General features: G+C 47.4%; 1 protein-coding gene across 1 annotated transcript in view; it reads right to left on the bottom strand.

The window, feature by feature from the left end:
• hmcn1 (hemicentin 1) overlaps positions 1–13,265 on the bottom strand; it is a 96,855-nt gene that overhangs the window by 2,567 nt on the left and 81,023 nt on the right. Inside the window, exons 81-106 of the mRNA XM_061237250.1 lie at positions 12,362–12,631; positions 11,743–11,933; positions 11,146–11,359; positions 10,931–11,065; positions 10,643–10,833; positions 10,384–10,465; positions 9,781–10,050; positions 9,519–9,689; positions 8,716–8,886; positions 8,364–8,534; positions 8,111–8,281; positions 7,376–7,546; positions 6,608–6,778; positions 6,114–6,263; positions 5,552–5,689; positions 5,340–5,461; positions 4,960–5,197; positions 4,809–4,871; positions 4,569–4,688; positions 4,061–4,195; positions 3,855–3,968; positions 3,505–3,630; positions 2,964–3,092; positions 1,382–1,729; positions 687–806; positions 132–258 (exon numbers count right to left, since the gene is read on the bottom strand). Of these exons, the coding sequence (XP_061093234.1) occupies positions 132–258; positions 687–806; positions 1,382–1,729; positions 2,964–3,092; positions 3,505–3,630; positions 3,855–3,968; positions 4,061–4,195; positions 4,569–4,688; positions 4,809–4,871; positions 4,960–5,197; positions 5,340–5,461; positions 5,552–5,689; positions 6,114–6,263; positions 6,608–6,778; positions 7,376–7,546; positions 8,111–8,281; positions 8,364–8,534; positions 8,716–8,886; positions 9,519–9,689; positions 9,781–10,050; positions 10,384–10,465; positions 10,643–10,833; positions 10,931–11,065; positions 11,146–11,359; positions 11,743–11,933; positions 12,362–12,631 (4,309 nt within the window). The remainder of the gene's footprint in view (positions 1–131; positions 259–686; positions 807–1,381; positions 1,730–2,963; positions 3,093–3,504; positions 3,631–3,854; positions 3,969–4,060; positions 4,196–4,568; positions 4,689–4,808; positions 4,872–4,959; positions 5,198–5,339; positions 5,462–5,551; positions 5,690–6,113; positions 6,264–6,607; positions 6,779–7,375; positions 7,547–8,110; positions 8,282–8,363; positions 8,535–8,715; positions 8,887–9,518; positions 9,690–9,780; positions 10,051–10,383; positions 10,466–10,642; positions 10,834–10,930; positions 11,066–11,145; positions 11,360–11,742; positions 11,934–12,361; positions 12,632–13,265) is intronic.

The raw sequence follows: 13,265 nt of genomic DNA, 5'->3' as shown, positions 1-13,265 counted from the left end.
TATTATTTTACAGAACGTCTGTGACTGAAAGGCTGTATATTGTTGCGACATAAGTAGCCAAAGTGTTTTTGACAAGTTTTTAAATGCGCATGCCATGGCGTCATTGTGCATCTGGGCGGAATGGCGCTTACCCTGTGGCAGGGTCCCTCTGGTAGTTAGGTGGGCAGGGTGTGTCTATGCACTGATAGCTTCCTCTCATGTTGAAGCACATTCTGTTACTTCCACACTGAATATTTTGTTCCAGGCACTCATCAACATCTGCAAAGGGACAAGCACACATTATTGTCTCCTTACCCAGATCGAAATAAGAGACGGTGGAGCACAGAGCTCAGAGAAATGCACTCTGTTTAATGGACACGGGGAGACTTACATTTCAACATAAATAACATCTTCCTCAGAGTCAAAAACAGAAACAAGGGCCATATACAGTAAATACCCTCCTATCAATTACACAGTTATGGTGCGCATGAGTCAAGATCATGTCGTTCCTTGCCTAACATAACACACATTACTGTGCATCAGTGTTGCCACTATAATGACTTGAGATTATCTTATTTCATTTAGTCATATTGCTATTTTTCAGTGAGTCTAATCATACAGGGTGTGTGCTGGGTTATCACTCTGGTAGTGTCATTGATTTTAGATAAGCAATAAGTACAATGCAACTGATTGGTTGGCATGCTTACCGTGACAGGTTTTTCCATTGGTCATGAGTCGATATCCATGGGGGCACAGACACTTGTAGCTCCCTGGAGTGTTCATGCACTCATGCTGACATGCATCTCTGTTTTCACATTCATTGATGTCTATAGAGAAACAATTTAAACATAATCAGTACAACATCACAACAGGAAACACATTTTTAGTTTAATAGAGCTCTAGAAATAAGCCAATGGACATACTGTACTTTAAGTACTGTAAACCTCTCTCATTAACATTAGATAGTATTGTGATAATGTACTTATAAAAACAAATGAAAAGATATGCTATCTTTTCTAGTCAGGATGCAATCATTTGTAGTGTTTCTATTAACCTGCAGTTGTATTATTAATGAAAATTATGTAAATATTACTGTAACAATATAATGACAATATAATTTCAATATTAGTACTTTTTTACATTGCAACACAGCCCTGTGCTCATTATGATAATTGTCTAAATATGAGATGCAGTTAGTGGGTGTGATATTTTCAAACATGAATTTCATACAGCAGCTCTGTTTATTTCCAATGGCATACGGCTGTACATACGGACAGCCTGCCTCATTACCCCTCACTCCTCAATATCACGCTATAAGTATCACATAAATGCAGAAGTCATTTCCTTAAGAGGACACACAGTGCCACAGTATATTTCGACCCCAGTCCTGACTGATAGTTACCTAGGCAACGGCCTCTCCGTGCTTTAAAGCCTTCGAGACATGCCCTTCTAGCGTCTCTGCGTGGGCGCTGGGCCGGCCCATTACGGTTGCTATTGCTCGAAAAGGAATGGTACGACTGAGAGGCCAGGCTGTGGAACTGCTGCTGGGAGAAGCTCCTCTCTGGCGAGGACTGCGATGTTCTATAACCGTACGAATAGCTCTCATAACTGGGCAGCTTCTCCAGCCCGGCGCACGACTTCCCGTCGCCCAGCAAGTGGCGCCCGGGTGGGCAGAGGCACTTGAAGCTGCCGGGGGTGTTGACACACTGGTGGGCACAGGGTGTGGGCACCCACTCGCACTCATTAATGTCTTGGCCCCCCACAACAAGGCCAAGCATGTGGAGGGAAGTGGGAGAGGAGTAGGAGGATTTGGATGAAGGAGAGGAGGAAGAGAGAAAAAGAGAGAACGGGGGATCAGTCATTTGCCCCAACGTTGAGTGTTCACATCAAGTGCCACACAAGTGATGTGTGCTTACAAGGAGGGCTTACACCAAGTCAGTGGTTCCTCTGAGAACTTGTATTACTTTAGAACACATGTATTTTTTCTAAATGTAAAAGAAGCAGAATGTTATGTATGATGGGTGATTTAATATGATATTTGAGGATGCTATAATAATGGCATCAGACATGTTGTTGCAATACCTCTGATGGAAAGGATCAAATTAGTTTACTCTAGACTCATGTACAGTAGTACTGCTGGTATATGTGACATGTGGTGTTCAGGGCTAACTTACTACTTTCTTACAGAGGCAAATATTTATAAAGAAAAAAGCAATACTTTCAGAATTTTTCTCCTGACTTTGGCATGTTCAATCAGCAGACATCGCTGCAACCTCCACTGTTGATTCGGGAGGGCCAGTTCTTATCACAATAGCTCAGAAGACTGGCTTGCACAGACATGAGTTAGAGGAAGACACTTCATGTGCAGCTTAAAAGGCAGACTTGCAGATGCCTGATTGACGTATGCGATCACCTTGCGAACCATTTTCTAAGCTGGCAAGCAATATTTCTGATCTTTATTTCAGATTGGACACACCATAGTTGGAAGTGAAAGAACAATTGGGATGTGTTAATACTGTCACTGAGAGACAGTCAATGAATCGCCATGGCAAAGCAGTGCGGGTCAGGACAGGACCCCAAGCAAAAAAAGAAGGAGATCAGAAGTGAAAGGAAAAGCAAAGTGTAAGAAGTGCTGGGTTTGTTGTACTGGTAGACAGATCATTTTGCCTGTTATGCTCGTCGAGTAGAGTACAAACTGAGTACAAAATCGGAAGGACTGCAATCCAGAATTCTGAAATTCCGTTCAATCGACAAGGGATTAAAGTTAGTCTTCAAAAGTTCAAAGCAGCATTTTGTTAGCAAGCGGGGAGAGGAAGTGACCTCACAGCATTGTATCTGTCTCTCTGAATATGGGAAGGGTGGGGTGGGGAGCTTGGGGCAGGGAGCGTGGGTGTCGGAGTGCTCTGAGAGAGTGAGAGGCGAGGGCGTGCTCGGGTGAGAGAAGCAGCGGTGAGTGGAAGGCGTCCGCACAGTGCGGTACGTACCGAGGCACGGTCGCCCCACTCCCTGAGAGCGGTATCCTCTGGGGCAGGTGCAGTGGTAGCTGCCTCGGGTGTTCTCGCAGATCTGGTTGTACCTGCACTGGTGTGTGCCGTCTTTACATTCATCAATATCTGCAGAATGCACAGAACAAAAATGAATAAGGATTTGTAGGCAATACAGCCTGCTGCTAATGAGTGAACCCCATTATCCCGTTGACTGATATCCTGAATCCCATTATCATGTTGACTGGTATCCTGAACCCCATTATCCTGTTGACTGGTATCCTGAACCCCATTATCCTGTTGACTGGTATCCTGAACCCCATTATCCTGTTGACTGGTATCCTGAACGCCGTTATCCTGTTCAATAGTATCCTGAACAAACCCCATTATCCTGTTGACTGGTATCCTGAACGCCGTTATCCTGTTGAATGGTATCCTGAACAAACCCCATTATCCTGTTGACTGCTGTGGTTTGATGCTAGTGACTCCTCTCGGTCCTTGCAGTGTTGCCCTGTCTGGAGGAGCTATTCCAGCCACTCACCAACACACGTCCCGTTGACCTCTTTGGTCATTCCGGTGGGACAGAGGTCGATGCAGGTGTACCCGCCCCTGGTGTTCTTGCACTGCTGGTCCAAACGGCACACCCTCTGCCGGCACTCATTAATGTCTGAATGCAGACAAAAGTGGGTCAGGAGAGCAGGAGCACTGATAGAGAGCATCATCCCATCTGGTTTTGCCAGATTTATTTGATTCTGCCTCTTGAAAAAATGGGTTAGATGATCAACATTTTATTTGGAGATATACATTTCACGTGAAAGTATGGAGAATCACGTTCATTGGTTACTGTTTGTGAATTGATTTAATTGATTAGGTTAGGGTGTAAGTACCCACCAATACACCTCCGATTCCTCAGCTGGTATCCTGGCTCACAGGCACAGCGGTAACTGCCAATGGTGTTGAGACAGTGCTGATTACAGGGACTGGACTCCTGACACTCATTAATATCTGTGAAAATAAAACAGTTTTGGAATAGAACCATATTGTAAAAGAGCCATAGTCTCATAGCGTTGTCAGTCGACATTGTAGAGCAAGCTGACCTTGGCAGCTCAGTCCATCGCCCGTCCTACGGAAGCCCCGCCCACAGCGCATCACGCAGCGGTAGGAGCCAATGGTATTCTCACAGTCTTGTCCCTCGTGGCACATATGCCCTTCCAGAGCACACTCGTCGATATCTGCAAACACATACTACACTCAAAGTCCATTTACAGAGAGCCTGTAAACCTCATGAGGGTCCATTGTGTGCAACAATTAGGCTGATGAGATATTTTCCCCATAGGATAATGGTCAGAGGAAGAGAAAACCCCTGCTGTGGTATCAACACATTAAATAATGAAACAAACATACTGGTAATTATTTGAGTTATTTAAATAAATAAGCCATAAATAAGTGTACATTCCAGAATCAATTACAGAAATATAAAGCGGTGCATAGTTGCAATACATTACTTAGATGTACTTTGAATTTAAAATGTCGTCCACACTTTAGGAAAAGGACCCAGAGTCTCATAGTCCATAGACTGAGGTGCGTTGGCGTGGTTGTTCATACCCTGGCAGGTTCTGCCATCAGCGGAGATGGTGAGTCCTCTAGGGCAGGAGCAGTAGTAGGTGCCCATAGCGTTGTGACAAGCGTGAGAGCATGGGTTCCCCGCAACACACTCATCCTCATCTTCACCAAGACAGGAGCAGACAATCATTATCACTCAACTTCACAGTGTTCTTAAAGTCAGGGTGAATAGCGGAGGGAAGAAATGAACAAATTAAATGAACAAATATTTTGTGAAATTACCTGCGCAATACGGTCCGGCTGGGTCCAGGCGGAAGCCAACAGGACACTGATTGCTTCGGTCTCCTGAAAGAAAAGACCGGTCAACCTCCATCAGCCCCTGCGGTGTCAGTCAAGAGTGATGTGATTCACACCCGGAGGGAGATCAGCTTACCTTTAGCAATGGTGGCGTGTATTTTGTATTCCAGCAGTTCCTCTAGAGGGCGATAGTGAGCACTGATGGCTGAAGCATGGAGGGTTTCTACCAGGAAGGGCATCTTTCCCCTGGAGGACTCATAGGTGATGGTGTGGTTCCAGGAATAGGGCACGCTAACTTTGTCAATGGTAAACATGCGTGTGGAGAGAGCGTACAGCTGTCCTGGGCCTGTTTGTATGTAGTCCTCCGTATAGTCCTGAACATGTAAACACAGCACACAGGAAATATTTTCCACAGGGCCCAATGCATCATGTAAGATTCTAGTTCATGAACAATGTTAATTAAGACAATCTGTTTCAGACACCAATTATATAAAGCCCGGACCCAAACAGCCTTACTTTAATGCTGATTTCTGAGTTAGAGGGCAGCTGCAAGATGTGTCCATTGAGAACAATGTCCAGTAACAAAACTCCATCAGGGTCCAGTCCCCGGGCAACAATAGTCATTCTCAGGATCTCTCCTAGAGACAAAAGAAGCATGCAGTCACAGAAGACATTCCAGCAATACCCATGCTACACACAGAAGGTCCTCAGTGCTTAATGCTGCTCACCAGTGGCAAACTCCACCTGGGTCTCCCGCCGGAACATTCCGTTTGTAAGGGTGTAGCCGTTGACAGCCTCGCCCACCTCTTGAGCAGTGGTCCAGTATATGGGGTTCAGGATGGAGATGAGCTTCCTCATCGCAGGGCCTGAGAGCAGGTGGAGTTGTTGGTTGTGGAAATGAAAGAGAGTATTTAACAGCAGTACTGCAGTATACTGAAGCTGATCTAGAATGACCTGATCAGTAAATCAATGAGCCCCCTCAGAATCAATGAGAAAGCCCCACATTAGGGCTGTGCAGTACCTGTATCTGTATTTGGATAGAATCCTGGAAGTTATCACAGTATACACAGGAAGTATCAACAACAAAAAACGTCAGTTTTCTTGCCTAGTGTACTTTTATTTTCTATTGTCAACCAAATTCCAGTTTTGCTACTTCTATTTAACTATTGCTAATGATAGTTGTGGCACTGTGGATTGCACATACAGCATAACCCTTTCACAAAATCTCAGTACTGTGAGACATGAACATTAATCTGACATCTGAGGATGCTGAACATATAGGGGTCTCACCAAGACTTCTGGGCACATTGGAGATGGTTGCCTGAATGAGTTTGCCCCCAGGGTGTACACTGTTGGTGACAGTAGCATTGAGGATGGCAACTCCAAACTCAATGTCGTTGATGTTCCCGATGATGCTACCTCTTGCCCGCTGAGGTCCACCTGAGAGATATGCAGACAGATCTCATGTTTCTCATGGAAACTGCAGAAAGCCAGCAAACCCCTGCTCACACTATAAAAACAGCTTAATCTGTCCAATGTTTCTGAGTTGCCTGTTGTTTTTATTCAGCATTCTCAAAATGTCAGCATGTGAATTTAATATAGATATTGAGATACTCTTTATGAATGACTGAAAATATTAAGTACTTAAAAAAACCCAAAAGAAACTGCTCTAATCTTGTCCTGTGTTTTATATATATTTTGTGGAGTGCTTAGAGGGTGTGTTTGGTTCATTATATGTGGAACCAGTGCTCTTGATACACAGATCGATGCGGAGAGAACAGTACCTGGGCAAGCATGTGCATTGCACCTGGACAGCTGGGAGGAGTCTCCTGGGCAGGCCCGACCCTCATTAGAGGGTGAAGGGCTGTTGCACAGTCGAACCCGGGTCCTCTCCCCTCCGCCACAGGAGGCTGAACACTCCCCCCACGGTTGCCATGGGCCCCAATTCCCATCCACTGCAGAGCATAGTAGTTACTTTCACTGTTCAGAGCCTCACACACATCACCACTGTCACTGTTCAGAGCCACACACACATCAACACTGTCACTAGTATTCAGAGCCTCACACACATTATTTCTGTCACAATCTTGTGAGAGCTGTGACTGTAAAACGATTTTTAAATGTTGCCAAGCAGAAAGTGCTACACACCATTTGTAAGGAATGGAATAATAGCAAGTTTCATATACCATAAACCTCTGATTTGAGCCATGAAAAATAAGATGGGGCACCTGGTATTCTATTGTTGTATCATTCCCATTACCTCAGTTTCTATTCCAGATTTATGGGCCTGGAAACTGATTTCTCACTATGTTAGCACATTTCAGGAAATAGTGTGACAAGGACTGAAGTTAATAATGAAACAAGTCCTACAAAAAAATCTGCTGATCAGATCAAAGAAGGCACTGCTGATCTCATGCTAAGGGATGACCAACAAGCAGACACTTTTGCACAGAAATGAAAGGCCCAGCAGTACCTCGTACTGCCCCTCTATTTATGTCCTGCACTTAGCCAGCCATTAGAGTGCATTTTAAAGAATGCATCTGGTGACTCACCGGGGCAGTTGGCTGTGCCACACCTCTGAATCTGCGTGTCCGCTCCTGCACAGGCCCGGCCCCCGTTGGCTGGCCTGGGGTTCTCACAGGTCCTGTACCTGCGCATCTGACCCCCGTTACACGTCCGGCTGCAGCTGCCCCAGCTGCTCCAAGGGCCCCAGTTTCCATGGACTGACAGAGAAAGAGGGGAGAGAGGGGAGAACAGGAAGAGGGAGAGAGATGGAGAGGGAGAGATGGAGAGAGATAAGACATAAGTACTTTGTTTTCAGTCACAGACTTTCATCAGCACTCATTTGGTTTGTCAGTGTTAGTTGTTCATAGTTTCCTGTGCATTTTTGACCGATGCAACATGTTTCACAGTAAAAGAGCAGTTAAATAAGACAGGCGTGTGAAAAAAGACAAAACTTTTCTTAGTCTTAATTGTGGTGCCAAAATAAAATGTCTGAAATGTATGACACATTAGAGCAGGGGTGTCAAACTCCAGTCCTGGAGGGCCGCAGTGTCTACAGGTGTTTGTGGTTTCCTTTCAATCAGCAGCCAATTAAGGCCTTGAGAACAAGGTGTGTGGACTCTTTAGCAAATGAAAGACTTTGAAATGTACCCCTTGTGCTGAAACACACAAAAAAACATCAGACACTGCAGACCTCCAGGACTGGAGTTTGACACCTGTGCATAAGAGGGTATTGCTCCTGAATCATACATCACACGTAGACATTGTACGAGACGGACACTCACTGGGGCAGGGCTCACTGTTGCAGAAGTCGATATGGACGTCGTTGCCCTCGCACTGGCGTCCCCCGTGCTGGGGGGCAGGGCTGGCACAGGAGCGCGTTCTCTGCCGCGTCCCTCCCCCACAGGACACGCTGCAGGCTGCCCAGCTGACCCAGGACGACCACTTCCCATCCACTGCGGAGGAGACGGGGCGTGGTTACTCAGAGCGAGCAGGCCGGGGGAGGGGCACGGTATGTGACGTGATCGCGGGCCTTACCTGGGCAGTGCCTTTCTTTGCACACCTGCGTCTGGGTGTCTGCTCCCTCGCACGACGCCCCGTCGAAAGAGGGAGGGGGGTTATTGCATAGCCGGATCCTCGTCTGCATGCCTTTGCCGCAGGATTCGCTGCAGGGGCTCCATGGCAACCAGGCGCCCCAGTTACCAGCCACTGCAACAGAGTGGTTAATCAGCAACAAACCTTGACCAATCAAATCAATACAGATCATGTGGAGGACGGGGTTAAAGAATGCTTCCTAAGGAACTAAATACCTTCTTTATTAAGCACTCAGTTCAACTCAATCTTACATGGGGTTAGTGAATAGACCTGACAGTACTGAGTGCCTACTCACCTGGGCAAGGCCTGACACTGCACATGATGGCCTCTACTGCCTTGCCCTCGCAGGGTCTTCCTCCATGCTGGGCTGGGGGGTTACTGCAGGTGCGCACCCTGGTCCTGTTCCCCTGACCGCAGGTCCGAGAACACTCCTCCCACGCTGTCCACTCGGACCAATTCCCATCCACTGCGAACATACGACAAAATGAGCACCACTAACATGACCACATTATGCATCGCTCATACTAATGTTCACCTGTAACATCTTGCTCTTGATGGCTGCAATATTCATATTGTGTGGCTGCACCAGAAACACGTCTTGCTGTGTTGTGTTTATGAGGCTACTGATGGAATTCTGTCCTGATAGGACCCCAAACCCCTGAGGCAACACCACAGAAATGCAAACAAGTTGGGTGACTATAGAAGAGCACAAGCTGCATGCCAAAGAAGGGATGTCATTGGTGGCAAACACAGTACTGTTGTACTGTTGTCTGGCAGCAGAGGTGTGGAAGGAGGATTAGATCTGTTTCTGGATTTCATGGACGTGAAAACCATGAAAATGAAGCGATTGAGAAATCCTCTGGGTTCTCAAAAACTGAATTACAATGTACTGTATTTAATTCAATACAGTTGAATTACACACAGTACATTTTCTGAACTGGCTGTTTGAAAATGGAAATACAGCAAAATTATTAACTGAACCAAAGTAATGCATACTGCAGACACAACAGCCTACAAGGAATGGAGTTTCCCACCTCTGGCATAGGCAAACACATACTGTCATTGTGCACTAGCGTCATGGTAATCGAATGTGCATACCTGGGCAAGGCTTGCCCTGGCAGCTGCGAGTCTCTGTGTCTGGCCCTGCACAGTGGCGCCCTCCGTTGGCAGGCAGGGGCTTGTTACACTGCCTCAGCCTCTTCTGAGCCCCCAGCCCACAGCTGACACTGCAGGACCCCCACTCCATCCACTCCGAGAAGCCGCCGTGCACTGTGGCAGAGACGGGACACGGTGTTTCATGCAGCACACGGGGGAGAGAAACACCAGTCACCAGCTGTGGAGGTTTCGTGAACTCACTCACCTCGTACTGTAACCGAAACCTTGACCAGCACAGAGCCCATCAGGTTCCGGGCTACACACTCGTACTCGGCCGTGTCCTCCTTCTGCACGCTCGCCAGGCGCAGAGAGCCGTTGGACAGGATGGTGATGCGGTCGTTGCCCAGCAGAGGGCGCCCCTGCCTAGACCACTCAATGAGGGGAGGGGGCTCCCCGTCTGCCTGGCAGTGCAACACCACTGTGGTGCCAGCGTCTGCGACCGTCTCCACTGGCTCCACTGTGATGGATGGGGAGCCTGGAGGTCAGATGAGAGCATAAGACCCATAGCCTCCATAAAGGATTTTTAATTCACCCTCACACCTATGTAATATACTATTCTATTGACCATTGGTAACCAATCCTGGAGATCTTCCAGTTGGTTTTCACCCCAACCCTAACAAAACATATTAATTCAACAGCTAGATATTGTGTTGAGCTGCTAATTAGCTACAAGAATGTGCCAAATTAGTGCTGAAATGAAAGCCTGCAGGATGGTATATCTCCAAGAACCCCTGCTAAAGACTCCTCACCACTGCTTGAACCTGACTCTTTCATAACACTGCACTGGCCCAGGAGAGAACACACTTACTCTGCAGGGTTAGGGTGACACTCCGCTCTACCACACCAGCATCATTGGTGGCCACACACATATAATTTCCAGCATCTTCATTCTGTACAAAGCAACAAAAAAAACCCAGTTTATTCCCTTGCATGTACCGTTCATATAATACTATCTGCATAACATGGAAATAACATGATATTACAACATTTTCATCCAAAATTATTTAGATTTGGAGCATCACTTGAAGTAAAGACACGTCACAAGCAGTTGGAGGGCAGGATTTTACCACAGTGCCGTAGATGGCCAGAGAGCCATTGTCCAGCTGGCGAACACGGTTGCTGATCTGGATGTTGACCCCCTTCTTGCTCCACTGAATGGTGGGCAGCGGGTCTCCACGGACCTCGCAGTTTAGAATGGCGTTCCCGCCCAGGGGCTCGATCCGGTTGGAGTGGAAATCTCCATCGATGATGGGAGGTTCTGGGACACAGTGGTGGAAAAACAAAAGTCAGTTTCTCCAGTCTCTGGCTTCAGAGTTGACCCAAACAGCAGGGACGCTATTGTAGATCAGGGTTACCTTTGACATACACGAAACCCAGGGACTTGATGGAGCCCACCCTGTTCTGAGCGATGCAGGAGTAAGTCCCAGAGTCGTCTTTGCTCACTCGCTCGACAACCAGCTCGCTGTGTCCATTAACATGGTCATAGTGAGCTACAGGAAACATTCGTTTTGGTTATTCTGGCAAAAACTCTCAGGAAGCTTTTAATGATAGTCTCAGAAACAGAAGATACCTGGAATAATGTTGTTGTTGAAAACCCAGGTGATCTCTGGGGTGGGAATGCCAGTTACACCACAGGACAGCAGGAGGCGCTCTCCCTTGTTCAGGGACACATCTTCCAGCAGCTCTGTGAAGGCTGGGTGAGTGTGGACTGAGAGGGTGACTGTCTTGCTGTCCTGGCCCACGTCATTGGTAGCAATGCAGGTGTAACTCCCAGAATCGTCAGGCTACATGGGTAAGCAGATTAAGGTGGGTTGGGTTATGCTATAGTGTGACTGTCCAGACCTAATGCTCATCTACTGATATATTCAATGTGGCAATGTTAGCAGTCATTAAACTATGTTACATTTCCATTAAATTACATTTAGCACATGCTGCTATCCAGAGAGACAATATAGGAGAAAATAAGTGCATTTACCTGATTTATATGAACACCAGTGTCAGTAGCTGACTAACAACATCTCCAGACCAGCAAGTACGGACATACAATATGCAGCATCATAAAAGCACTAATACATCTCCACTATTCAAGAAGCACAACACAAACCCCAAATTCATACAGATTACAATCGGCTGAGAACAGATGCAGCGGGACAGTCAGTTGACCCACCAGAGCGGTGTCTATGATGAGCTCTCCAGACGGCAGGATGGTATACTCCCCCGTGGTGTCTGTGAGGGGTGTGCCCTCTTTCTCCCAGGATATGATTGGCTGTGGGACTCCATCTGTAACGCAGGACAGCAGGACCTGGGAGTTCTCCACTGTGGACAGCTCCAGCTCTCCTTGGCGGATGGAGGGTGGGACTGGAGGAGGAAGAGGAGGCAAAGCAGAAAAACTAAAAGTAAGGAACATCATAAGGAGACAAAATCTCAGGAGTTCCGAGGGGCAGTAGTTGTGAGGGGCAGTGGTTCTGAGGGGCACTATTTCTGAGGGGCAGTAATTGTGAGGGGCAGTATTTCTGAGGGGCAGTAGTTCTGAGGGGCTGTGGTTCTGAGGGGCAGTATTTCTGAGGGGCAGTAGTTCTGAGAGTCAGTGTTCTGAGGGGCAGTATTTCTGAGGGGCAGTAGTTGTGAGGGGCAGTATTTCTGAGGGGCAGTGGTTTTGAGGGGCAGTATTTCTGAAGGGCAGTAGTTGTGAGGGGCAGTATTTCTGAGGGGCAGTAGTTGTGAGGGGCAGTATTTCTGAGGGGAAGTATTTCTGAGGGGCAGTGATTCCAGCGGCAGTGACTCACTCTGCACGGTCAGGCTCATCTCCAGGCTGCTGGAGCCGGCCAGGTTGGCAGCGGTGCAGGTGTAGCGGCCCGTGTCGCTGGGCTGGGCGAAGGCGATGTGCAGAGAGCCGGAGCTGAGGATGCGCTGGCGCACCGACACGGCCACCTGCTGGCCGTCTCTGCGCCAGGTGACCGTGGGCGTGGGGTAGCCATCCGCATGGCACAGCAGTGTGACAGAGGTGTCCAGAGCCGCCGTGTAGCTCTTCGCCTGAGAGCTGATAACAGGCGGGACTGCAGAGACACAGGGACGGCCGCTTACTGGCACTATGCGTACACAGTTTTTCTCACAATTTGGAAGTCCCACTTACTCGCCTCTGAAACATGCTCAGTCTCTCATCACTTCTCTTCATTTCAGGAGTGTCCACAGTTCCCTAGGCTGATTGTGGACTATTGCTTCGGAGGAGTGAACTTAATATACAGCTAGACATGGAGAGACTGCAGGTGTGACCAGAGGGGGTTGCTAGTGCATAATGAGATGAAACATCTCTGGTGTCTGAGTATTTGTGCATTGCCCTGTGGGGCCTCTCCCCCATTTAACCTGGCCTTATTAAAGGGGTTGAAATGGGTGAGGAGATGCAAGTGGAAAACAGAGTTTTCAGTACTGCTTCATCTGACAACGTCCTCAGCTAATAATAAGTAAAAATACATACTGCATAACATTCACACGAGGCACAACAATAACCAATTTCCAAAAAGACACAGCTCACAGGTAACAGAGTTTGTTATCAAACATTGGTTCAACTGGAGTGTTTTGGAATCTCTGGTGTAAACTAGGATGATGGCAGAATATGTACAGCATAATTCAGTTGATCGTGAGATGGCACACCAGGAACTTATCGTCCACAGTTTATAGCTTTGAACATGC

This window comes from Conger conger, chromosome 4 (assembly GCF_963514075.1).
Source record: "Conger conger chromosome 4, fConCon1.1, whole genome shotgun sequence".
Classification (NCBI taxonomy): domain Eukaryota; kingdom Metazoa; phylum Chordata; class Actinopteri; order Anguilliformes; family Congridae; genus Conger; species Conger conger.
The sequence above is the reverse complement of the archived record's forward strand: the minus strand, read 5'-3'. Positions and strand labels throughout refer to the sequence as shown.